This window comes from Giraffa tippelskirchi, chromosome 12, assembly GCF_054371585.1.
Source record: "Giraffa tippelskirchi isolate mGirTip1 chromosome 12, T2T-mGirTip1v1.2.pri, whole genome shotgun sequence".
NCBI classification, from domain to species: Eukaryota; Metazoa; Chordata; class Mammalia; order Artiodactyla; family Giraffidae; genus Giraffa; species Giraffa tippelskirchi.
Genome location: NC_137286.1, coordinates 1,787,744 through 1,814,598, shown reverse-complemented (window position 1 = coordinate 1,814,598; position 26,855 = coordinate 1,787,744). Strand labels below are relative to the sequence as shown.

Sequence of the window (26,855 nt, the reverse complement as noted above, 5' to 3'; positions counted from 1 at the left end):
TGAGAGTCCCTTGGACTGCAAGGAGATCCAACCAGTCCATCCTAAAGGAGATCAGTCCTGGGTGTTCATTGGAAGGACTGACGTTGAAGCTGAAACTCCAATACTTTGGCCACCTCATGCGAAGAGTTGACTCGTTGGAAAAGACCCTAATGCTGGGAATGATTGGGGGCAGGAGGAGCAGGGGACGACCGAGGATGAGATGGTTGGATGGCATCACCGACTCGATGGACATGGGTTTAGGTAAACTCTGGGAGTTGGTGATGGACAGGGAGGCCTGGTGTGCTGTGATTCATGGGGTCGCAAAGAGTCGGACACAACCGAGCAACTGAACTGAACCTGATTTTGTTATTTGTCGCATATGGGGAGTTCTAAGATATTAGCTTGCAAGAAAAGTTCCACCTGCAAGGAACTCTGTTTCAACATAATTTTAACACATTGCAACGTAAGTTTAAACCACGTTGTTTAGAGAAGTTAGCCCTTCCAAAGGTAGCTGTAGTGAGGTTATATAAACTTAAGCTCCTTTTATGTACGTTGTTTCAGACCGAGGTAACTCCGTAGTGCGCCCTTGCTGCACGCTGTAAGGAGTATACTTTCCTTTGTTCCTGTCATGATTTTTGCAGTTTTCAGTTTGAATCTAAAACATGCTTTGTAAAAGGAAGTAAAAGTATTTTTGTGGTCTTAATCACTGTTTCTTAGGTGCACATAGGGTGTTTAGGATCCCTAGAAGAGAATTACACCCAGCACTTTGATTACCTTTATTAATTTAAATTTAGAGTCGATGAGCACAGTCTTGCTACCCCCATGGGGGTTAGTTCAAGGCTGAGTGTATTAGGACTATTCTTGTCACAATGGGTGTGTTCTCACAGGCGAGCAGTTGGTTTAAGCCTCATCACAGCTGCAGGAACGTAGAGGTGATGTTTTGTCTCACTGACAGCCATGATGAAGCTGTCATCCTGCATTTTGGTGAGCCCTAGTTATTCTGTTTTGGAAAGGTTTTGTATAAATTGAAATAATAAATTACATTCATTAAAAACAAATGTGGGTGAGCTTGCCATTTAAGGAAGCATTTTGGTGACTGTTTTGTAAAGCACATACTTAGCATCTAATGTGTAAGTGAATCTGAGTCTCTCTGAGTTTATTTAGAATGTGATTCTCTTTCATTTTTATTAAAGTGAGGGGAAAAAGTGTGTTTTTGTGTATGTATATGTTTAGGACCAAGAAGAAAACTGTTTGCCTAGAGTATTTTCATCAAAGTTTTACCGATCTAGACGATGGGAAAAGGTCTGCATTGTTAAGAGTCAAATAAAATTACCAAAATATTTTAAAAGGTATTTAATATCAATATTTGTAAAAAGTGAGATGATCTAAACAGACATCTCTCCAAAAACGACATACAGGTGGCTAATAAACACAGGAAAAGATGCTCAACATTGCTCATTGTTAGAGAAATACAAATCAAAACTGCAATGAAACATCACCTCACATGAGTCAGAGTGGCCATCATCAAAAAAATCTACAAACAATAAATGTTGGAGAGAGTATGGAAAAAGGGAACCCTCTTGCATTGTTGGTGGGAATGTAAATTGATGCAGTCACTATGGAGAACAGCATGGGGCTTCCTTAATAAACTAAGAATAAAACTACCATATAACCCAACAATTCCTCTACTGGACATATACCCTGAGGAAACCATAATTGAAAAAGACACACGTAACCCAGTGTTCATTGCAGCACTATTTACAGTAGCTCGGACATGGAAGCAACCTAGATGTCCACCAACGAATGGATAAAGAAACTGTGGTATATATATATAATGGAGTATTCAGTTCAGTTCAGTCGCTCAGTCGTGTCCAACTCTTTGCGACCCCATGGATTGCAGCACGCCAGGCCTCTCTGTCCATCACCAACTCCCGGAGTCTACCCAAACCCATGTCCATCGAATCGGTGATGCCATCCAACCATCTCATCCTCTGTCGTCCCCTTCTCCTCCTGTCCCCAATCCCACCCAGCATTAGGGTCTTTTCCAATGAGTCAACTCTTCGCATGAGGTGGCCAAAGTATTGGAGTTTCAGCTTCAACATCAGACCTTCCAATGAACACCCAGGATTGATCTCTTTTAGGATGGATTGATTGGATCTCCTTACAGTCCAAGGGACTCTCAAGAGTCTTCTCCAACACCACAGTTCAAAAGCATCAATTCTGCGGTGCTCAGCTTTCTTCACCGTCCAACTCTCACATCCATACATGACCACTGGAAAAACCATAGCCTTGACTAGACGGATTTTTTGTTGGCAAAGTAATGTCTCTGCTTTTAAATATGCTATCTAGGTTGGCCATAACCTTCCTTCCAAGGAGTAAGCGTCTTTTAATTTCATGGCTGCAGTCACCATCAGCAGTGATTCTGGAGCCCAAAAAAATAAAGTCTGACACTGTTTCCACTGTTTCCCCATCTGTTTCCCATGGAGTGATGGGACCAGATGCCATGATCTTAGTTTTCTGAACGTTGAGCTTTAAGCCAACTTTTTCACTCTCCTCCTTCACCTTCATCAAGAGGCTCTTTAGTTCTTCTTCACTTTCTGCCATAAGGGTGGTGTCATCCGCATATCTGAGGTTATTGATATTTCTCCCGGCAATCTTGATTCCAGCTTGTGTTTCTTCCAGCCCAGCGTTTCTCAAGATGTACTCTGCATATAAGTTAAATAAGCAGGGTGACAATATATAGCCTTGACATACTCCTTTTCCTATTTGGAACCAGTCTGTTGTTCCATGTCCAGTTCTAACTGTTGCTTGCTGACCTGCATACAGGTTTCTCAAGAGACAGGTCAGATGGTCTGGTATTCCCATCTCTTTCAGAATTTTCCATAGTTTATTGTGATCCACACAGTCAAAGGCTTTGGCATAGTCAATAAAGCAGAAATAAATGTTTTTCTGGAACTCTCTTGCTTTTTCGATGATCCAGCGGATATTGGCAATTTGATCTCTGGTTCCTCTGCCTTTTCTAAAACCAGCTTGAACATCTGGAAGTTCACGGTTCACGTATTGCTGAAGCCTGGCTTGGAGAATTTTGAGCATTACTTTGCTAGCATGTGAGATGAGTGCAATTGTGCGGTAGTTCGAGCATTCTTTGGCATTGCCTTTCTTTGGGATTGGAACAAAAACTGACCTTTTCCAATCCTGTGGCCACTGCTGAGTTTTCCAAATTTGCTGGCATATGGAGTGCAGCACTTTCACAGCATCACCTTTGAGGATTTGAAATAGCTCAACTGGAATTCCATCACCTCCACTAGCTTTGTTCGTAGTGATGCTTTCCAAGGCCCACTTGACTTCACATTCCAGGATGTCTGGCTCTAGGTGAGTGATCACACCATCGTGATTATCTGGGTCATGAAGATCTTTTTTGTACAGTTCTTCTGTGTATTCTTGCCACCTCTTCTTAATATCTTCTGCTTCTGTTAGGTCCATACCATTTCTGTCCTTTATCGAGACCATCTTTGCATGAAATGTTCCCTTGTTATCTTAATTTTCTTGAAGAGATCTCTAGTCTTTCCCAATCTGTTGTTTTCCTCTATTTGTTTGCACTGATCGCTGAGGAAGGCTTTCTTATCTCTCCTTGCTATTCTTTGGAACTCTGCATTCAGATGGGAATATCTTTCCTTTCCTCCTTTGCTTTTCGCTTCTCTTCTCTTCCCAGCTATCTGTAAGGCCTCCTCAGACAGCCATTTTGCTTTTTTGCATTTCTTTTCCATGGGGATTTTCTTGATCCCTGTCTCCTGTACAATGTCACAAACCTCTGTCCATAGTTCATCAGGCACTCGGTCTATCAGGTCTAGTCCCTTAAATCTATTTGTCACTTCTACTGTATACTCATAAGGGATTTGATCTAGGTCATACCTGAATGGTCTAGTGGTTTTCCCTACTTTCTTCAATTTAAGTCTGAATTTGGCAATAAGCAGTTCATGATCTGAGCCACAGTCTGCTCCTGGTCTTGTTTTTGCTGACTGTATAGAGCTTCTCCATCTTTGGCTGCAAAGAATATAATCAATCTGATTTCGGTGTTGACCATCTGGTGATGTCCACATGTAGAGTCTTCTCTTGTGTTGTTGGAATAGGGTGTTTGCTATTACCAGTGCGTTCTCGTGGCAAAACTCTATTAGCCTTTGCCCTGCTTCATTCTGCATTCCAAGGCCAAACCTGCCTGTTACGCCAGGTGTTTCTTGACTTCCTACTTTTGCATTCCAGTCCCCTATAATGAAAAGGACATCTTTTTTGGGTGTTAGTTCTAGAAGGTCTTGTAGGCCTTCATAGAACCATTCAACTTCAGCCTCTTCGGCGTTACTGGTCGGGGCATTGACTTGGATTACCGTGATATTGAATGGTTTGCCTTGGAAACGAACAGAGATCATTCTGTCGTTTTTGAGATTACATCCAAGTACTGCATTTTGGACTCTTTTGTTGACCATGATGGCTACTCCATTTCTTCTAAGGGATTCTTGCCCACAGTAGCAGATATAATGGTCATCTGAGTTAAATTCACCCATTCCAGTCCATCTTAGTTCGCTGATTCCTAGAATGTCGACGTTCACTCTTGCCATCTCCTGTTTGACCACTTCCAGTTTGCCTTGATTCATGGACCTAACATTCCAGGTTCCTATGCAATATTGCTCTTTACAGCATCGGACTTTGCGTCTATCACCAGTCACATCCACAGTTGGGTATCGTTTTTGCTTTGGCTCCATCCCATCATTCTTTCTGGAGTTATTTCTCCACTGATCTCCATTAGCATATTGGGCACCTACTGACCTGGGGAGTTCACCTTTCAGTGTCCTATCTGTTTGCCTTTTCATACTGTTCATGGGGTCCTCAAGGCAAGAATACTGAAGTGGTTTGCCATGCCCTTCTCCAGTGGACCACTTCCTGTCAGACCTCTTCACCATGACCCATCCATCTTGGGTGGCCCCACAAGGCATGGCTTGGTTTCATTGAGATAGACAAGGCTGTGGTCCATGTGATCAGATTAGCTAGTTTTCTGTAATTTTAGTTTCAGTGTGTCTGCCCTCTGATGCCCTCTCGCAACACTTACCGTCTTACTTGGGTTTCTCTTACCTTGGGCCTTGAGTGATTCCTCTTGCCGCCGCCGCCACCGGCCCCAGCCCCTGGCCCGCCCTAGCCCCTGTCGGCCGCCGCCCCCGGCCCCTTGGCCTTGGCCCAGTCTAGGCCCTGTCGGCCGCTGTCCCCGGCCCCCAGCCCGGCCTAGCCCCTCTCGGCCGCCGTCCCCAGCCCCCGGCCCGGCCTAGCCCCTCTCGGCCGCCGCCCCCGGCCCCCGGCCCGACCTCTCGGCCGCCGCCCCCGTCCCCGGCCCCCAGCCCGGCCTAGGCCCTGTCGGCCGCTGCCCCCAGCCCCCGGCCCAGCCTAGGCCCTGTCGGCCGCCGCCCCTGTCCCAGGCCCCCAGCCCGGCCTAGCCCCTCTCAGCCGCCGCCCCCGGCCCCCGGCCCAGCTCCTCTCGGCCACGCTTCTGCACCGAGCCGTCGCAGCCGCCTCGCTTCTCAACCATAAAAAGGAATGCATTTGAGTCAGTTCTAATGAGGTGGATGAACCTAGGGCCTATTATACAGAGTGAAGTAAGTGAGAAAGAGAAAGACAAATATTTTATACTCACATATATATGGGCTTCCCCGGTGGCGCTGGTGGTGAAGAACCCGTCTGACAATGCAGGTAGACATAAGAGACGCTGGTTCAGTCCCTGGATCAGGAAGATCCCCTGGAGGAGGAAACGGCAACCCATTCCAGTATTACCTGGAGAATCTCTTAGACAGAGGAGCCTGGCGGGCTGCTGCAGTCAAGAGGGTCACACAGAGTTGGACACGATTGAAGTGACTTAGCATGCATGCATGTACATGGAATCTAGAAAGATGGTACTGGTGAACCTGTTTGCAGGGTAGCAGTGGAGACATAGACATAGAGAACAGACTTGTGGACATGGGGTGTCAGGGAAGGAGAGAGTGGGATGAATGGACAGAGTAGCATGGAAACATACATACTCCCATATGTAAAATAGATAGCTGGTGGGAATTTGCTATATGATGCATGGAGGTCAAATCTGGTGCTCTGTGACAACGTGGAGGTAGAGGTGACCGGGGGAGAAAAGGGAAAGTCAAAAGGGGAGAGAGCAATCAAGCCATTAATCACACCCCTAAGTGAAAATGGATACTAAAGATTTGATTCTTAAAGGTACAAAGTGTGTTACTCGCTCAGTCGTGTCCAACTCTTTGTGACCCCATTGACTATACAGTCCATGGAATTCTCTAGGCCAGAATATTGGAGTGGGTAGCCTTTCCCTTCTCCAGGGCATCTTCCCAACCCAGGGATTGAACCCAGGTCTCCCACATTGCAGGTGGATTTTTCACCAGCTGAGCCATAAGGGAAACCCAAAAATACTGGAGTGGGTAGCCTATCCCCTTCTTCTTCTTCCCAACCCAGGAATCGAACTAGAGTTGTCTCCTGCATTGCAGGCAGATTCTTTACCAACTTAGCTATCACAAAATTGATAACAAATACCAAAAAGCAAAGATTAAAAATCTAGAGTAGAGGTTAGACTCTCAAAGATTCTATCTCTTCTCTCTGCCTTCTCTTCTGTACTTATCTCTGAATCTCTCTGGGTGTTCCGGGCTGTGGAGAACACTTAGGGAACTGATTACTGGCTAGATTGGTCTTTCCCCTTTTGACTCCCCATCTTCTCCTCCTGGTCACCTCTATCTCCCTCCTCCCTCTTCTCCATGGGGTTGCAAAGAGTTGGACATGACTGAATGACTGAACTGAACAGACTTATATGCTGAGAATTATAAAACATTACTAAAGGAAATTATAGATGAGTCAAAGAAATGGAAAGATACCTCATGCTCTTGGATTGGGAGAGTTAGTATTGTTAAAATGGCTTTGCTACCCAAAGCAATCTACAGATTTAATGCAATCCCTATCAAATTACCCATGACATTTTTCACAGAACTAAAACAAAAGTGATTGATGTGAGTTGGACTATAAAGAAAGCTGAGCGCCAAAGAATTGATGCTTTTGAACTGTGGTGTTGGAGAAGACTCTTTAGAGTCCCTTGGACCGCAAGGAGATCCAACCAGTCCATCCTAAAGGAGATCATTCCTGAATATTCACTGGAAGAACTGATGTTGAAGCTGAAACTCCAATACTTTGGCCACCTGATGCGAAGAACTGACTCATCTGAAAAGACCCTGATGCTGGGAAAGATTGAAGGTGGGAGGAGAAGGGGACAACAGAGGATGAGATGGTTGGATGGCATCACTGACTCAATGGACATGAGTTTCAGTAAACTCTGGGAGTTGGTGATGGACAGGGAGGCCTGGCATATTGCAGTCCAAGGGATTGCAATGAGTCAGACACGACTGAGTGGCTGAACTGAACTAAGAACAAAAGTCCTAAAATTTGTATGGAATCATGTAAGACCCAGAATTGCCAAAGCAATCTTAAGGAGAAAGAGAAAAGCATAACCCTCCCGGACTTCAGATATTGCTGCAAAGCTACAGTAATCAAAATGGGGTGGTTTTGGCACAGAAATAGACATACGGATCAGTGGAACAGAAATAAACCAGATACCTACAGTCAATAATCTCAACAAAGGAGGCAACAATATACAATGGAGAGACGACAGTCTCTTCAGCAAGTGGGTCTGGGAAAGTTGGGACAGCTGCATGTAAATCAGTGAAGTTAGAACACTCCCTCACACCATACAAAAAAATACTCAAAATGCGTTAAAGACTTAAACACAAGACAAGACAGCGTAAAACTCCTAGAAGACAACATAGGGAAAACATTCTCTGACATAAATCATACAGTGTTTTCTTAGGGCAGTCTCCCAAGGCAATAGAAGGAAAAGCAAAAATACTCAAATGGGATCTAATCAACCTTACAAACTTTTGCACAGCAAAGCAAACTGTAAGCAAAATGTCTCATAAAAGACAGCCTACAGGGTGGGAGAAAATATCTGCAAATGATGCAACCAACAAAGGCTTAATTTCCAAAATACACAAACAGTTCATGCAACTCAACAACCAAAAAAGAAAGTGAAGTTGCTCAGTTGTGTCCAACTCTTTGCGACCCCATGGACAGTAGCCTACCGGGCTCTGCTGTCCATGGGATTTTCCAGGCAAGAATACTGGAGTGGGCTGCCATTTCCTTCTCCAGGGGATCTTCCCAACCCAGAGATCGAACCCGGGTCTCCTGCATTGCAGACAGACGCTTTACTGTCTGAGCCACCAGGGAAGCCCAGAGTGAAAGTGAAGTCGCTCAGTTGTGTCTGACTCTTTGCGACCCCAAAAACAACCCAATAAAAAAATGGCCAGAAGACCTAAGTGGACATTTCTCCAAAGAAGACACACAGATGGCCAACAAGCACACACAAAAAAGATGCTCAAGATGGCTAGTGTAGAGAAATGCAAATCAAAACTACAATGAGATACCTATCAGAATGGCCATCATTGAAGTCTACAAATAACAAATGCTGGAGAGGGTGTGGAGAAAAGGGGACCCTCCTGCACTGTTGATGGGAATGTCAGCTGGTGCAGCCACTGTGGAAAGCAGCACTGCGGCTCCTCAGAGAACTAAAAATAGGATTAGCGCATGACCCAGCAGTCTTACTCCTGGACTTGTGTCTGGGACAAAACTAATTCATAAAGATATACACACCCTTATGTTTATAGCAGCACTATTCACAATAGCCAGTGGAAGCCACCTAGATGTCCAGTTGGACAGATGAATGAATAAGGAAGATACGGTATGTACATGCAGTGGAATACTGTTCAGCCATAAAAGTGAAGTATTGCCATTTTCAGCAACATAGATGCAACGAAAGAGATTATCATACTAAGTGAAGTAAGTCAGATAAGGACAAATACCGTGTGATATTAGCAAATGGACTCACTGACGTGTGGAACAGACTCAGGCATGGAGGTGAGACTGGTGGTGTGGGTGACAGTGATGGGTGGTCCGTTTGGGGTTGGCAGATGCAGACTGTTAGATAAACAACAAGGTCCTGCTTCATAGCACCGGGAACTACATTTGATCTCCTGAGAGAAAGCATAATGGAAAAGGACTGAAGGACTCCGTGCATAACCGAGTCACCCTGGAGCAGCGGGCCACACAGCCGTGTAGACCAACCACGCTTCAGTGAGAAGGACAGACAGCAGTGGCTTACAGAGAGAAGGGTGATGCCGCTCGTATGCAGACGCCAAAGAAATGATACATACGAAACAGAAACAGACTCACAGACACAGAAAACAAACACGGTCAAGGGGAAAGGAGGGAGAGCGTTAAATTAGGGGGGGTGGGATTAACATATCACACTCTTAGATATGAAAGAGATGAACAATGGGATTACTTACCAGCACAGGGAACTCTACTCAGTAGAGTTCTTTAATAACCTGTAAGGGAAAAGACACTAAAGAGGAAGATATATATTCTACATATCCATATATTCAGGTGTATATGTGTGTGTGTGTGTGTGTGGGTATCTGTGTATATATATATATATTCCTGAATCACTGTGCCATACCCCTAAAACTAACATGACATTATAAATCAACTATACTTCAAGAAATAAATATTTTATATATGTGCATATATATAAAATAAGCTCAAGTTGCCTATTGAAAACAAAAAACCGAGTAGCTTAACAATTAACTTTTCTCAAAACTTTTCGTGTAGAGTTGATCAAGATGGCAAATGCTATACTGGCGTCCTGTGTGGCTTGGGGTGCAGTCCGACCACAGGGGCCCCAATCCTGCCGGAGCATGACATGGAGCTTGCGTTTGACGTGCAGTTCAGCGTGGAGGATATCGTGGAGGTAACGCCGCGGTCATGATGGCGTGGGAGCTCCTTCTCACCCTGGTTTTGCTTGTACAGCCGTTCAACACGCTGTGTCTGACATGGTGCTGTTAACACAGGCTTATACCTCTGGTCTCTCTGTGGTGAGAACCTTTTCACAGACCTGTCCTGAGCTCCACGAGGACCAGAAAGGTGGCTCAGTGGTAAAGAATCCGCCTGCCGCTGCAGGAGACATACGTGCCACGGGCTCGATCCCTGGGTCGAGAAGGTCTGCTGGAGGAGGGGCTGGCACCCCACGCCAGTGTTCTTGTCTGGAGAACCCCATGGACAGAGGAGCCTGGCGGGCTACAGTCCACGGGGTCGCAAAGAGTCAGACACGACTGAGCACGTGTGCGCACACACACACCACCTAGGGTGGGGGGATAATTGCACTGAAGCGGGTGAGGGAGAGGGATTCTGGAAAACAGTGCTTGGCGGAAAACAGTAAGGCAATAGATGAACAGAAACTGCACGTGATCACTGTCTTCTCCTTGGCAAAGTTCTCAAGGAGTGTAAGTTCTGAGACGGCTCAGCGTGTTACTGGGGTCGGACGGGTGAGTGAGAGACGCGGGGCAGAAGGGATGACGGGGCGAGCGAAGCATCACCAGCCACACCAAAGGCCCGTCTTCGTCCAGGGAAGGCGGTGTCGTGCATATGGTGGGATTAGAAGGGCGGCCTCTATTATGAGCTTCCTCTGGAAAACCAAACTGTTAATTCCAACAAGTACTGGTTCCAGTTAGACCAACGGAAGGCAACACTTGATGAAAGCATCTGGAATTAGTCAACAGAAAACACGTAATCTTCCATCACGATAACACAGACAGTATGTTTCTTTGATGGACGGGCAAAAGCTGTTACAGCTTGGCTGGGAAGTTCCAGTTCATCCACTGTATTCAGCAGACATCGTACCTTTGGGTGTCCATTTATTTTGGTCTTTACAGAATTATTTTAATGGGAAAAATTTCAGTTCCCTCTAATACTGTAAAAGGCTGGAACAGTTCTTTTCTCAAAAAGATAAAGTTTTTGGAAAGACAGAGTTACGAAGTTGCCTGAAAAATCACAGAAGGTAGTGGAACAAAACAGTGAATATGTTGAACAAAGTTCTTGGTGAAGATGAAAAAGGTGTCTTTTATTTTTACTTAGAAAACAAAGGGACTTACCTGGTGGCGCAGTGGATAAGAATCTGCCAGTGCAGGTGGCTCGGGTTCAATCCCTGACCTGGGAGACCTCACATGCCTTGGAGCAGCTGAGCCCACGTGCCACAGCTGCTGGAGCCTGTGCCCCACAGCAAGAGAAGCACAGCGATCAGAAGCCTGGGCGTCGCAACGAAGAGTCACCACCCCCACCGCAACTTGAGAGAGTCCGCAAGCAGCAATGAAAACCCAGCGCAGCCATAAATAAATAAGCCAGTAAACAACCCTAAGGAACCTCTCAGCCAATCCAGTACTTTAAATTGTCTCTAGATCACCTATAATACCTGCTGCTGCTAAGTCGCTTCAGTTGTGCCCGACTCTGGGCGACCCCATAGACGGCAGCCCACCAGGCTCCCCCATCCCTGGGATTCTCCAGGCAAGAACACTGGAGTGGGTTGCCATTTCCTTCTCCAATGAGTGAAAGTGAAATGGAAGTCGCTCAGTCGTGTCCGACTCTTCACAACCCCGTGGACTGCAGCCCACCAGGCTCCTCCGTCCATGGGATTTTCCAGGCAAGAGTACTAACACAGTGTAAATGCTATGTGAATAGTTGCCAGTGTACAGTAAATTCAAGCTCTGCTTTTTGGAACTTCGTGGAGTTTTTTTTTTCCTCGATGTTTTTGATCCAAGATTTGTTGAATCCACAGATACAGGGGCTTCCTGTGTATAAGATACAAGTACGTTTTGAACAGTGTAGCCCCATGGGCTAAACTGTTGCATTCTAGAACAGAAGTTTAAAGAGTGTGCTTATACTGAGAAGTCTGAACCTGCCTTACTGTTTTTTTTTTTTCCTTTTGTCATTGCTTCTTAAATTATGATAGTTGGTGGCTCAGACAGTAAAGAATCTGCCTGCAACGCAGGAGACCTGGGTTCGATCCCTGGGTCGAGAAGATCCCCTGGAGAAGGAAATAGCAATCCACTCTAGTATTCTTGCCTGGAAATCCCATGGACAGAGAAGCCTGGTGGGCTACAGTCCATGGGGTCATCAAGAGTCTGACACGACTGAGCGACTAACACTTTCACTTTACTGGTGTTATTTTTACTTTGATAATATGTTCCAGAGACCATACTGACAATAATTGTGAAAATATTAAATCGAATGTTTATGAATTATTTAAATGTGTATTGAGATTCAGTCATAGTAGAACCATGTGAGCCTGTACATTGCCGTTTATTTACAGATTAATATTCTCAGAGCTGCTGTCAACAAGCTAGTGTGCGATGGACCGAATGGATCAAAGTGTCTTGGGCCGGAAAGGATCGCGCAGTTACAGGATAACGCTCGCCAGAAACTTCTCGGGTGAGCTGTGTGGCCTCGCGGGCTTCTCTGTTAGCCGTCTCCACTGTGCGTGCCTGGCACTGTCTGTGACAAGGCAGTGTGGTGGGTGAGCCTCCGAAGTGGGGCGGTGTCTCCGAGGTGCCGGGACAGGCCCCAGCTTCCTGGGAGCAGTGGGCTGTGTCCTGGGTGTCCGCTGGGAGCCGGGCAGGAAGCAGGGCGGTTTGAAAATGGTGTAATAAAGAGAGCCCTCCAAATGGCGCAGGCTGGGCAGAGGGAATCCACGGTGGGCACCTTGAGGGCAGAGACGGAGGGGCCCCCGGCTCGAGGACCACCTCACCGGAGTTGGGCCCCTCTTGTGAGCTTCCCACCTGGCTCTAGCTTGCCGCTTGCTGGACTCCCCGTTGACCCAGGCCAGCCAGAAACCCTGCAACCAGGGCCCTCACGGGGGCAGCCCGTGAGGCCATGTCAGCCTGGACGGCTCAGAGGAGGCCAAGCGGGGAGGACACAGTGGGGAGGAGCGGACAGAGGCCCTCGGCACGTTCGGTCCCGCGAGCCGCGCTCAGCCTTTCTCCTGGGCTGGCCGCACCCCCTGCCCGGCCCGGGACAGTGGCCTGGGCCGCCGGGAGCCCCTGAGGACAGCGACCAGCAGGGCGACGGACACTGGGCGCTGCCTCTGCGACCGTGACAGAGGCTGACGTGCGCTTCATGTTGAGGTTCACACCCATAGCACAGAGGTCATCTCAGTGTGTGTGCCCCAGTGGAGGCACCACGTGACCAGCAGCGGAGGGACGCCGTGTAGTAAAACATTAGCAGTGCTCATCAAACTGAAAAGAGACCCAGCAAGATGCACGTGGGAGAAGCGGCAAGCCTCCACGGTGGAGGCCCCTGTCCCGATGCAGCTGTGCTCCCAGCAGCAAGGCTGCGGCTCATCAGGAGGGGCCTGGCACTGCCCTTCGTGTCCTGAGGGCACCCTCACCCCTAAGGCGGGCGGCTGCGTCCTGACTTGCTGGGCTCCGCATGGGGGGAGGGAGGTTGGGTGCAGTTCAGTGGTTTTTAGTAAGTGTGTGGAGTTGTGCTAAGCACCACACAACTCTGTTATAACGTTTCTGTCATCCCCAAAACTTACTTATAAATAACCTTAAAACAGAATTGTGGTGATCGTCACACAACACTGTAAATCTACTAAAATCGTTAAATTGCATACCCAGAGTTAATTAGTTTGTGATTTATAAATGACCTCAAAAAAGCTGCTTTTAGAAACACCAGTTCTTCCCGTCCATTTGTCAGCAGCTCCTGTCCCCACCCAAGCTCCAGGCAACCACTGGCCTCTTATAGTTCATAGATTTGTCTTCTCTGAAAATGTTTTATAAATGAGCTAACGTTTTTAAAAATCTGGCTTCATTGTTGAGCAGAGCATGCTTGAGGCTCACCTGTGTGGTGGTGTGTTTGCTCTTTGTGATGACTGAGCTGCACTGCGTCTGTCTGTCAGGTTTTGTCTGCCCGTTCGTCCGGCTGCTGAAACGCTTGGGTGGTTCCCAGTATCAGGCTGTGTGAGTGATGCTACTCTGGAAAGGCATGCAGTCTTTGAATGGACGTGTGTCGTCTTCTCTCTTGGGTAGATATCTAGGCGTGGAAGCAGTAGGTTGTATGGTAAATTTGTTAATTTTTTAAGAAATGGACAAACTGGTTTTCAAGGTGACTCCCGTATCACATTCCTGCCAGCAGTGTGTGACCGTTCCCTTTTCTCCACATCTTTGCCTGCACTTGATTGTGAGGTTTTTATTGTAATTAATCTAGTGGTCTTACACTGCAGTTCAGTTGCTTAATCGAGTCCAACTCTTTGCGACCCCGTGGACTGCAGCACACCAGGCTTCCCTGTCCATCACCAACTCCCGGAGCCTGCTCAAACTCATGTCCATCGAGTTGGTGATGCCACCCAACCATCTCGTCCTCTGTCGTCCCCTTCTTCTCCCGCCTTCAGTCTTTCCCAGCATCAGGGTCTTTTCCAATGAGTCAGCTCTTCGCATCAGGTGGCCAGAGTATTGGGGCTTCACCATCAGTTCTTCTAATGAATATTCAGGACTGATTTCCTGTAGGATTGACTGGTTTGATTTCTTTGCAGTCCAAGGGACTCTCAAGAGTCTTCGCCAACACCACAGTTCAAAAGCATCAATTCTTCAGCACTCAGCTTTCTTTATGGTCCAACTCACACCCATTCACGGCACTGGAAGAACCACAGCCTTGACTAGACTGACCTTTGTTGGCACTGTCTCTGCTTTTTAATACACTGTCTAGGTTGGTCATAGCTTTTCTTCCAAGGAGCAAGCATCTTTTAATTTCATGGCTGCAGTCACCATCTGCAGCGATTTTGGAGCCCCCCAAAATAAAGTCTGTCACTGTTTCCATTGTTTCCTCATCTATTTGCCGTGAAGTGATGGGACCTGATGCCATGATCTTCATTTTTTTGAATGTTGAGTTTTAAACCAGTTTTTTCACTCTCCTTTTTCACCTTCATCAAGAGCCTCTTTAGTTCCTCTTTGCTTTCTGCCGTAAGGGTAGTTATCATCTGCATATTGGAGGTTATTGATATTTCAGATCTTTCACCTGTTTTTTAATTGGGTTGATTGTCATTACTGAGTTGTAGAGATTCCTTCTGAATGCTTGCTGAAAGTCTCTTATGAATATGTAATTTGCGGATACTTCCCCCATCATGCGGTTTGTCTTTCCGCCTCCGTCTCCGTCCCCTGAAGAACGCACCCACGTGGTTTCGGTGGTGTCTGCGCCGTCTTGGTGTGGTGCACGCTTGCGGTGTTGGGTCCAAGGTCACAAAAGTTTTCTCCTCTGTCTCCCTTTCTTACGTTTGTGCTCAGTTGCTCAGTCATGTCCAACTCGGTGACCTCTTGGACAGGCTCCTCGGTCCATGGACTTTTCCAGGCAAGAAAACTGGAGTGAGCTGCCGTTTCCTTCTCCAGGGCATCTTCCTGACCCAGAGAGTGAACCTGTGTCTCGTGTCTCCTGCATTAGCAGGCGGTTCTTTACCACTGCACGACCTTCTTGTGTTTAGGTGTTTGATCCATTTTGAGATGATACTTGAATGTGATATGACACGTAAGAGTCTTTGAAGCACATATGAACATCGAGTTGCTATACGTTATAGCATCATAACATCGTATTGTATGTTATAACATCATTTGCTGAAGAACTTTCTTTTCCCTCATTGAATTACCTTGGCACCTGTCAAAAATAAGTTGGCCATGAGTGTGAAGGTTTATTTATGAACTTCCTATTTTGTTCTGTTGACTTCTGTCTGCTTTAATAGTGATTCTGGAAATTGAATAGTGTTAGTCCTTGTATTTTGTTCTTTTTTTTCAGTGTTGCTTTTACTTTTCTAGACCCTTTTCCTTTCCATACACGATTTAGGATCAGCTTGTCAATGTCTACAATAAGCCTTGCAGAAATCGTGAGGGGGATCGTGTTGAATCTGCAGATCAGTTTGAGGAGAATTGCCATCTTAACAATGTTGAGTTGTCGGGCCCACCGAGATGGAATGTCTAGTAGATGTCCTTCAATTTTGGGTAACACTTTCTATGGTTTTCAGTGTGCAGGGCTTGCACTTTTCTTAAATGATTTCTAAATATTTTGTCTTTTTGATGCTATTGTGAGTTTAAATAATTTTCTTTATTTTTGCATTGTTCATTGCTAGAAATGAACAATAGATTTTTATATACTGGTCTTTTATCCTGTGACCTTATCAAATGGTCAGTGCTAGTAGTCCTTGTAGATTCTCTAGAATTTCCTACATACAGGCTTATATCTATGAGTAAAGACAGTCTTGCTTCTTCCTTTCCAGTCTGTATGTGTTAATGTTTTCAGTATGTTGTTAAACAGAGGCGATGAGGGCACACGTCCTTGCCCTGGTCCCAGTTTCAGGGAGAAGCCTTGTCATTCACTGGGTGTGGTGTTAGCTGTAGGCTTTCTGTAGAGGCTCTCTATCAGGTCGAAGGAGTTCCTTTCTGTTCCTAGTTTGCTGGCAGCTTTTATCGGGGAAGGATGTCACATTTTGCCAATGCCTTTTTTGTGTCTTTGAGAAAATTGTGTTTTTTTTTTATTTATATAGTGTATTATATTGCCTTTTGGATGTTATAACTAGGTTTGCAGTCTTGGGATGAATTCCACATAGTGTGTAATTCTTTTGATAAAGTCGTTTGCTATTTCTGTTGTTAGAGTTTTCCTCTGTGTTTATGAGGGTCACTCACTCACTGGTCTGAAGTTTCCTGTGATTTGTTTGTCAGATTTGGTATCAGAGTGGCACTGGCTTCACAGAATGAGTTAGGAAGTGTTTCCTGCCACTGTGTTTTCAGAAAGAGTTTGTATAGGATAGATATTATCTCTTTAAATGTTTGATAGAGTTTACCAATGAAATATCTGAACTTGGACTTCTCTTTGTGGGGAGACTTTAAATTGCTACTTCAATTTTTTGTGGTTTAGGTCAATTCAGATCTTCTATTTCTTTTTAAGTCAGTTTTGATAATTTGTGTCTTTCTAATAATTTTGCTCAGTTCATTTAAATGAACTAGTTGGCATATAGTTGTTCAGAACCTTCTCCAGGAACCCGTTTGTTCTCTGTACAGTTGGCAGTCACGTCCCCCTTTCTTGCTTTGGATTTTTGTGTGTATTGTCTCTCTTTTTTCTCGGTTAGCTTAGCTAAAGTTTATCAATTCGATTGATCTCTTCGAGGAACTAACTTTTGGTTTTGTTGATTTTTCCGCCAATGTTTATCTTTTCTGTTTCGTTGATGTTTACTCTCATCATAATTATTCCCTTACTTCTGGTTGCTTTGGGCCTAACTTGCTCCTTTTCCAATTTCATAACTTAGGAGCTTTGATTATTATTTTGGGAGCTTCTTTTCTGTTACAGATATTTAAACCTGTAAAATTCCCTCCGTTACTGGTTTTGCTGCATCCCATACTTTTTGATCAGTTGTATTTTGATTTTAATTCTTTTAAAAGTATTCTTTAGTTTCCCTTGTGATTTCTTCTTTGATGCATTATTTAGAAGCATATTGTTTAATTTTCAAATATTTTTTGAGATTTTCAAAATATTTTATGTTGTTAATATATAATGTATTTGTCTTGTAGGCATTATACTGAAATGAGTGACTTCAGTCTTTCACAATGTCTTTTAAAATGTATTGAGACTTGCTTTATGGCCTGGCACACAGTCTTTCCTGGAAGGTGTTCCGCGTTCACTTGAGAAGAAGATATGCATTGTTGGGTGGGGTGCTCTGTAGATGCTGGAGGTGTTCCATGGTGGGTGGTGGTCTAGGATTCACTGTGCTTGTTGATTTTCTTTCTAGTTCTGTGAAAATCAAAACTGGGATATTAAAATATCTAATTATTGAAGTAGAAGTATTTCTCTTCTCAACTCTGCCAGTTTTCCTTTTATGTCTTTGGGGCTCTATTAGACATGTTTACATTTATAATTGTTGTATCTTCCTGAGGCATTAGTCCTTTTATCACTATGAAATCTCTATTCTGATAATATTTCTTGTTTAAAAGTCTATTTTGTCTGATACAGCTATTCTTCTTGGTTTGGGTACTGTTCTCATGACATATCTTTTCCTGCCCTTTTACTTAAAACCTATTGGCATCTTTGCGTTTTTAAAAACCCTCTCTCTGCCCTGCTCCTGCTCTCTCCTTTGGGACTCCCACTGCACGCATGTCTGTGTCCAACTGACGCTGTCCCGCTGGGCTCGGGGACTCCGAGCATTTCCCTCCTCCTCCTCCTGCCTGTTGTTCAGTTAGGTAACGGCCGTTGCTGTGTCCTCAGGTTCACTGACTCTGTGCGTCCATCTCACACCTACAGGTTCTGGTCTCCATTAAGGACTTCTTCATTTTAGTTATTGTACCTTTCAATTCTAAAATTCCTCTTTGGTTCTTGTGTATAGTTTTAAACTTTTAGTGAGGTTACCTTTGAGTCGTTATCATCATGTGTTCCTCTGTTTCTTTAAACATGGTTTGCTTTAATTCTTTGTATATGCTTGCAGTCACCCCTTTGAAGTCTTACCTGCTAAACCCACATCCGAGCCCACTCAGTCAGCTTTTGTTGCCCGCTCTCCTTCTTATTCCTGAGTGTGGGTCACACATTCCTGTTTCTCATATATTTTGCTAAAAGTTGAGTGTTTTAGGTAACATAGTATATTAATGTAGGATTTTGATTATTCCCTGCAGAATTCTGCAGAATGGGTTTCCCTACCATGTTGTAAGGCCACTGATACCTGCTGTTGCTGTTGTTTTTTAATTCTCCTTTTATTTTTCAGCCTGGCTTGTTAGGGGTTGTCCTTGTGTCTGCATTGCTTGGTGCTCAGCCATTGATGAATCAGAAGTTGTGCTTGGACCGCTGAATCATTAGGGTTTCTGCCCTGTGCTGGCGGGTGTGTGTGGGTTGGCAGTCTCGAGAGTTCAGGCAGTGTGAAGCTCTTCTCTGGCTTGTATTCTCTGCCAGGGCCCCGTGGCAGGCTGGGGGCCTTCGTAGGGCTCCTCTGCACCTGTGTGCAGCTTCTCCATCACCTAGGGGTTGTCCGGGAGCCCCGCTGGCCTCTGCCGCCCTCGGCCCCAGGCTCTCCCTTGGGCATTTCCGGGGAGTCTGCTGGTCTGCGCTGGCCCCAAGCAGGACCAAGGCCAAAGGCTCACAGGCTGGGGGCTTTCTCTGTTCATCTGCTACCGCACTTCTTTGATAGTGCTGCCAGGCATGAGGCTTCACCCTCTGCTGCAGACCGAGTGAAGTCAGTCTGGCCATGAGGATGCCTGTTCTCACGGCCAGCTCCCCTGGAACTCTGGAGTGCCAGGTTGAGCTGCTGGGGTGGGTGTGAGTGTGGCTGGGAGTGGGGTGAGCTGCTGGGGTGGGTGTGAGGGTGGGTGTGAGCAGCCCCAGGCTCAGACTCCGCAGACTCTTCTCTTGCTGCCTAGAGTTCAGCAGTTTTTCTTGAATGAATGCTTCTGAACTTGTTCGCTTTTGGTTAACATCCAGAGCCTTCAAATGTGTTCCTTGGACAATCGTGTCTAGTTTTATAGTTGTTGGGGAGGAAGTAGGTACAAGAAGATTTGCAAACTTCTTTATTCTCTTATTGCTAGCATTCTCTATCTCATCTTTTTGACATTCCCAGCTTGTCACAGCTGCTTAAGAGTAAATGCTATGAAAGTTCCTGTTAGGTTTCCCAGAACTTGACTCAGTGACACAGAGATGTTCAGTAATGGAGCTGCCTCCACTGGCTACCAGGGGAGCACAGAGCACAGCGGACAGTCTTGCAGACCCGCGTCCCCCCATGCTTTTCCTGCTCTTGGGTGCATGAAAGTGAAAGTCAGTCACTCAGTCGTGTCCGACTCTTTGTGACCCCATGGATTATACAGTTCATGGAATTCTCCAGGCCAGGATACTGCAGTGGGCAGCCTTTCCCTTCTCCAGGGGATCTTCCCGACCCAGGAATTGAACCTGGGTCTCCTGCATTGCAGGCAGATTCTTTACCAACTGAACTATCAGGGAAGCCCTTTTGAATATACAGTGTATTAAAATATTCTCTGATCACAATTACATAAATTTTGACCTTTAAAAAACTTATTGGAGTTATAATTCTGAGAGAAAGTACATAGAATTTAAATCTCTTTTTAAATATCATAGTAGTGTTTTCAGTTACTAACCTATAATTAAGATGACTTAAACTCTTCTTTTTAAAATTTCAGTTTGTTCTGTCAATTGAAACCAAGAGAGAAGGTTGTTCCTAAGTGGCCTGAGAAGCCATACGAGTGGAATCAGGTAAGCGAGAAACCTGAGGCTCTGTGGGCCTCCTGCCCCCAGGACAGACAGGGAGGGCCGTCTTGAGGGAGTCAGGGTGGAGGAGAGAGAGCGAGATGGACGGCAGGGTGGGCAGCGCCGTCGGTGTGGCGGGGCCGCAGGCCGCCTGCCGCTTCTGGATGGTGCGTTGCTCGGCCAGTCAGTTGTGTCCGACTCTTTGCAACCCCGTGAACCGTAGCCCTCCAGGCTCCTCTGTCCATGGAGTTTTCCCAACAAAATACTGGAGTGGGTTGCCATGTCCTCTTCCAGGGGTCTTCCTGACCCAGGGATTGAATTCGAGTCTCCTGCATTGGCAGGTGGATTCTTTACCCCTGAGCCACCAGAAGCCCTCTGGATAGTATACTGTATGTGAAAAGTTAGACCCCAGGCTGATCATCCTTTGCCTCTAGATAAAACAGCTATGAATGTCTGGATGAGCATTTAGGGTACGTTTGTTGTTGTTTTAGTCTTTGGTTGTCATAACGATATGTCATCCACTGGGTGGCAAAAGCATCAGAAGTTTATTTTGTGACAGTGTTAGAGGCTGGATGTGGGTGCTGAGGGTGCCAGCATGGTGGGGTTCTGCTGAGAGTTCTCCTCCTGCTTGGAGACATCCGCCTTCTCACTGTGCCCTTGTGTGGCTGAGAGTGGGCGGCACGCTCTCTGGGGCCTCTTTCTGTAAGGGCACTAATCCATTGTGAGAGCCTCGGCCTCACCTCCATCTGACCTGACGACCGCCCAAAGGCCCGCCTCCCAGTACTGTTACACTGGGGTCTGGACGAGGGCTTGTGAAGTATGGCAGGGCCCACACCGGGCACCATGAGATTTAGAGAAGAGAATAAAATATGATTTCAGGAAAGGAGCCCAGGGAGGAATTTAAGCTCTAATCGTAGAGCCAAGAGAAAAGAAGAGACATCAAAGGCAAAGGAGAAAGGGGAAGATATACCCAACTGAGTGAAGAGTTCCAGAGAATAGCAAGGAGAGAGAAGAAAGGCTTCTTAAGTGAACAGTGCAAAGAAGTAGAGGAAAACAATAGAATGGGAAGGACTACAGATCTCATCAGGAAAATTAGAGATATGAAGGGAACATTTCATGCAAAGATGGACACAGTAAATGGACAGAAATGGTATGGACCTAACAGAAGCAGAAGATATTAAGAGGTAGCAGGAATACACAAAAGAACTGCACAAAAAAGATCAAAATGACCTAGATAACCATGATGGTGTGATCACTCACCTAGAGCCAGACATCCTGGAGTGTGAGGATCACTTTGAGCATCACTTCAAACAAACCTAGTGGAGGTGATGGAATTCCAGCTGAATTATTTCAAATCCTAAAAGATGATGCTGTGAAAGTGCTGCACTCAATATGCCAGCAAATTTGGAAAACTCAGCAGCGGCCACAGGACTGGAAAAGGTCAGTTTTCATTCCACTCCCAAAGAAAGGCAATGCCAGAGAATGTTCAAACTACCGCACAATTGCACTCATCTCAGTTCAGTTCAGTTCAGTCACTCAGTCATGTCTGACTCTTTGTGACCCCATGAACCGCAGCACGCCAGGCCTCCCTGTCCATCACCAACTCCCGGAGCTTGTTCAAACTCCTGTCTGTTGAGTCGGTGATGCCAGCCAACCATCTCATCCTCTGTCATCCCCTACTCCTCCTGCCCCCAATCTTTCCCAGCATCATGGTCTTTTCAAATGAGTCAGCTCTTCGCATCAAGTGGCCAAAGTATTGAAATTTCAGCTTCAACATCAGTCCTCCCAATGAACACCTAGGACTGATCTCTTCTAGGATGGACTGGTTGGATCTCCTTGCAGTCCAAGGAACCCTCAAGAGTCTTCTCCAACACCACAGTTCAAAAGCATCAATTCTTCGGCGCTCAGCTTTCTTAGTAGTCCAACTCTCACATCCATACGTGACTACTGGAAAAACCATAGCCTTGACTAGACGGACATTTGTTGGCAAAGCAATGTCTCTGCTTTTTAATATGCTGTCTAGGTTGGTCATAACTTTCCTTCCAAGGAGTAAGCGTCTTTTAATTTCATGGCTGCAATCACCATCAGCAGTGATTTTGGAGCCCCCCAAAATAAAGTCTGACACTGTTTCCACTGTTTCCCCATCTATTTTCCATGAAGTGATGGGACCAGAGGCCATCATCTTAGTTTTCTGAATGTTGAGCTTTAAGCCAATTTTTTCAGTCTCTGCTTTCACTTTCATCCAGAGGCTCTTTAGTTCTTCTTCACTTTCTGCCATAAGGGTGGTATCATCTGCATATCTGAGGTTATTGATATTTCTCCCAGCAATCTTGATTCCAGCTTGTGTTTCTTCCAGCCCAGCGTTTCTCATGATGTACTCTGCATATAAGTTAAATAAGCAGGGTGACAATATACAGCCTTGACGTACTCCTTTTCCTATTTGGAACCAGTCTGTTGTTCCATGTCCAGTTCTAACTGTTGTTTCCTGACTTGCATACAGGTTTTTCAAGAGGCAGGTCTGGTGGTCTGGTATTCCCATCTCCTTCAGAATTTTCCACAGTTGATTGTGATCCACACAGTCAAAGGCTTTGGCATAGGCAATAAAGCAGAAATAGATGTTTTTCTGGAACTCTCTTGCTTTTTCCATGATCCAGCGGATATTGGCAATTTGATCTCTGGTTCCTCTGCCTTTTCTAAAACCAGCTTGAACATCTGGAAGTTCACAGTTCACGTATTGCTGAAGTCTGGCTTGGACAATTTTGAGCATTAGTTTACTAGCATGTGAGATGAGTGCAATTGTGCGGTAGTTTGAGCATTCTTTGGCATTGCCTTCTTTGGGATTGGAATGAAAACTGACCTTTTCCAGTCCTGTGTCCACCGCTGAGTTTTCCAAATTTGCTGACATATTGAGTGTAGCACTTTCACAGCATCATCTTTTAGGATTTGAAATAGCTCAACTGGAATTCCATCACCTCCACTAGCTTTGTTCATAGTGATGCTTCCTAATGCCCACTTGGCTTCACATTCCAGAATGTCTGGCTCTAGGTGAATGATCACACCATCGTGGCTATCTGGGTCATGATCTTTTTTGTACAGTTCTTCTGTGTATTCTTGCCACCTCATCTTAATATCTTATGCTTCTGTTAGGTCCATACCATTTCTGTCCTTTATCAAGCCCATCTTTGCATGAATGTTCCCTTGGTATCTCTAATTTTCTTGAAGAGATCTCTAGTCTTTCCCATTCTGTTGTTTTCCTCTATTTCTTTGCATTGATCGCTGAGGTAGGCTTTCTTATCTCTCCTTGCTATTCTTTGGAACTCTACATTCAGATAGGAATATCTTTCCTTTTCTCCTTTGCTTTTTGCTTCTCTTCTTTTCTCAGCTATTTGTAAGGCCTCCTCAGACAGCCATTTTGCTTTTTTGCATTTCTTTTCCATGGGGATTTTCTTGATCCCTGTCTCCTGTACAATGTCACGAAACTCCGTCATCTCTCACGCTGGCAAAGTAATGCTCAAAATTCTCCAAACTAGGCTTCAAGAGTATGTGAACCAAGAACTTTCAGATGCACAAGCTAGATTTAGAAAAGGCAGAGGAATCAGAGATCAAATTGCCAGCATCTGTTGGATCATAGAAAAAAGCAAGGGAATTCCAGAAAACATCTACTTCTTCACTGACTACACTAAAGCCTTTGACTGTGTGAACTGAAGTTTAAGTCACTCAGTCATCTCTGACTCTTTGCGACCCCATGGACTATACAGTCCATGGAATTCTCCAGGCCAGAATACTGGATTGGGTAGCCTTTCCCTTCTCCAGGAGATCTTCCCAACCCAGGGGGTCAAACCCAGCTCTCCCGCATTGTAGGTGGATTCTTTACCAGCTGAGCCACAGAGGAAGCCCTTTGACTGTGTGGATCACAACAAACTATGGAAAATTCTTAAAGAGATGGGAATACCAGATCACCTTATCTGTCCCCTGAGAAACCTGTATGCATGTCAAGAAGCAACAGTTAGAACTGGACGTGGAAAAACAGATTTGTTCCAGATTGGGTAAGGAGTACGTCAAGGCTGTATATTGTCACCCTGCTTATTTAACTTATATGCAGAGTCCATCAGGTGAAATGCTAGTCTGGGTAAAGCACAAGCTGGAATCAAGATTGCCGAGGGAAGTATCAACAACCTCAGATATGCAGATGACAGCACCCTTATGGCAGAAAGCAAAGAAGATCTAAAGATCCTCTTGATGAAAGTGAAAGAGAAGAGTGAAAAATCTGGTTTAAAACTCAACATTCAAAAAACTAAGATCATGGTATCTGGTCCCAACACTTCATGGCAGATAGATGGAGGAAAACTGGAAACAGTGAGAGACTTTATTTTCTTGGTCTCCAAAGTCATTGCAGACGGTGACTACAGCCACGAAATTAAAAGACACTTGTTTCTTGGAAGAAAAGCTATGACAAACCTCGACAGCATATTAAAAAGCAGAGATACCAGTTTGCCAGCAAAGGTCCATCTAGTCAAAACTGTGGTTTTTCCAGTAGTCGTGTATGGAGAGAGAGTGAGTGAGTGAGTGAGGTCGCTCAGTCGTGTCCAACTCTTTGCGACCCCATGGCCTGTAGCAGCCTATCGGGCTCCTCTGTCCATGGGATTTTCCAGGCAAGAGTACTGGAGTGGGTTGCCATTTTCTTCTTCAGGGGATCTTCCCAACCCAGGGATCGAACCCGGGTCTCCCGTATTGTAGGCAGAGGCTTTTACCGTCTGAGCCACCAGGGAAGATTAGTCATGTATGGATGTGAGACTTAAAAGAAGCACTCAGACTTAAAGAAGTCTGAGCGCTGAAGAATTGATGCTTTTGAATTGTGCTGGAGAAGGCCGTTGGACAGCAAGGAGATCAAACCAGTCAATCCTAAAGGAAATCAACCCTGAATATTTATTGGAAGGACTGATGCTGAACCTCTAATACTTTCTAATACACCTGATTTGAAGAGCCGACTTATTGGAAAAGACCCTGATGCTGGGAAGGATTGAGGGCAGAGAAGAGAAGGGGATGACAGAGGATGAGATGGTTGGATGGCATTGCCGACTTAATGGATGTGACTTTGAGCAAGTCCCGGGAGATAGTGGAGGATGGAGGAGCCTGTGCGCCGCAGTCCACGGGGTTGCAAAGAATCGGACACGACTTAGTGAGTGAACAACAGTCCTGGAGCCAAGGCTGTCTTGATAAATAAACCGGCTGGGGCACTGGTTCCTCATCCCTTTCACAGGGGAAGTGAGACGCTGCCCCTGGAGACAGTGTTTTCTACTCCATGTCTGACAGTTACTTCTGCTGAAATGTTCCTGCTGCCCATGTGCTCCGTGACGGGGTTCCCCTGTTAGAGCGCTGAGCACCGACCACTGGAGCCAGCTCCGTCCCGGGCACGAGCTCTGCCCACAGGGAGGGACGAGGAGGGGGCGCCGGCCACCTCTCCCACAGCCTCCATGGGGTGTGTGAAGCTAATAGCAAGACTTAGAAAGCCAAGTTTCATTCTGGGGTTGACGTGGTTCAGAAAATGTGCACGTGCCCTAATGGCTCTGGGAGGTTACTGTGGTGTTGTCATAGGAGAGACTGCACGGGGGGTTTTTGAGTCAAGGTCACTGTGCTATTAAGATGAACTGAAAGATGGTGTAGCAGATGTGTAGTATTGGGTGTTGTGAGAGTAGAGGGGCATTCTATAAATATTCCTGGGAAATTGAAGGAGTGCTTCCTGCCCTCTGTGTACACACATGCATGAGGTCTGTGTGTGTATATAACTTTGTTTTACTTTATGTCTAGAAAAGCGCTGTTGCAGAGCCTGACTGGCCCTTTTACCCCGACAGGTCGATCCGAAGCTGGTGATGGAGCAGGCGGACCGGGAGAGCAGCAGGGGCAAGAACACCTTCCTGTACCAGCTCCACAAGCTGATCGTGCTCAGCTCCTAGAGGGCGGCGCCCGTGCCCTCCTGTTCGGTGGGGGCCGGAGGGTGGTGTTTCTGTTCACGTGGGAAGGACTGGGAAAAGTCTGGTCTTCTCTAGAAACAGAAAATCACTGTATTAAACACTTGGGGGGAAAATTGTTCTGAAGGAAGACTTCATTTGGAAAAAGGTTCTCTTTTGCTCTCGGTTATTAAAGGAAATATCCGTAGGGAGTGTTCGGTGTGAGGTTCTGGATCAGGCGTGCGTTCTGCCCTGTTGCCACACGATTTAAATGCCTGGGCCCAGGGAGACCAGCGCTCCCAGCTGACCACAAAGGGAAAGCTGGGTGTTTTTTTCCAAAACCATGTGACCTTTTCTAACTTTTCTCTGTGAGGGGAAAGTAAATATCTAATTTCAGTAGAAATACTTCCGTTTTGTATATCTCAGGTTTTTCCTTAAGTTACAATTCTTAGTCCACGGTTTTGAAATGAGAGACATCACCTGGTCACTAGCGTATCTAATAAAAGTATTAGACCGAGTTTGTTTCTGACAGTTTTTAGTCACAGGAGATTAAAATGTATTTTGTTCTTAAGAAAATAATCCAAACTTCTAAAACTGTTAAGGGAGTGTTTAGTCCAGTTCAGTTGCTCAGTCGTGTCCAACACTTTGCCTCCCCATGGATTGCAGCAGGCCAGGCTTCCCTGTCCATCAACTCCCCAAGCTTACTCAAACTCATGGCCATCGAGTCAGTGATGCCATCCA

The 26,855-nt window shown here is 45.7% G+C and overlaps 1 protein-coding gene across 7 annotated transcripts in view; it reads left to right on the top strand.

The window, feature by feature from the left end:
* The window catches only part of TDRD9 (tudor domain containing 9), a 108,997-nt gene extending 82,366 nt beyond the window's left edge, over nucleotides 1-26,631 (top strand). For all 7 annotated transcript variants that reach the window (XR_014070865.1, XM_081548545.1, XM_081548543.1 and 4 more), the window contains 4 exons: nucleotides 9,730-9,868; nucleotides 12,263-12,381; nucleotides 20,100-20,172; nucleotides 26,019-26,631. Coding sequence is in view for 6 of the 7 variants with exons in the window: in XM_081548545.1 (XP_081404671.1) it covers nucleotides 9,730-9,868; nucleotides 12,263-12,381; nucleotides 20,100-20,172; nucleotides 26,019-26,120 (433 nt within the window). In the remaining variant the exon portion in view is untranslated. The remainder of the gene's footprint in view (nucleotides 1-9,729; nucleotides 9,869-12,262; nucleotides 12,382-20,099; nucleotides 20,173-26,018) is intronic.
* Nucleotides 26,632-26,855: the final 224 nt, after the last annotated feature.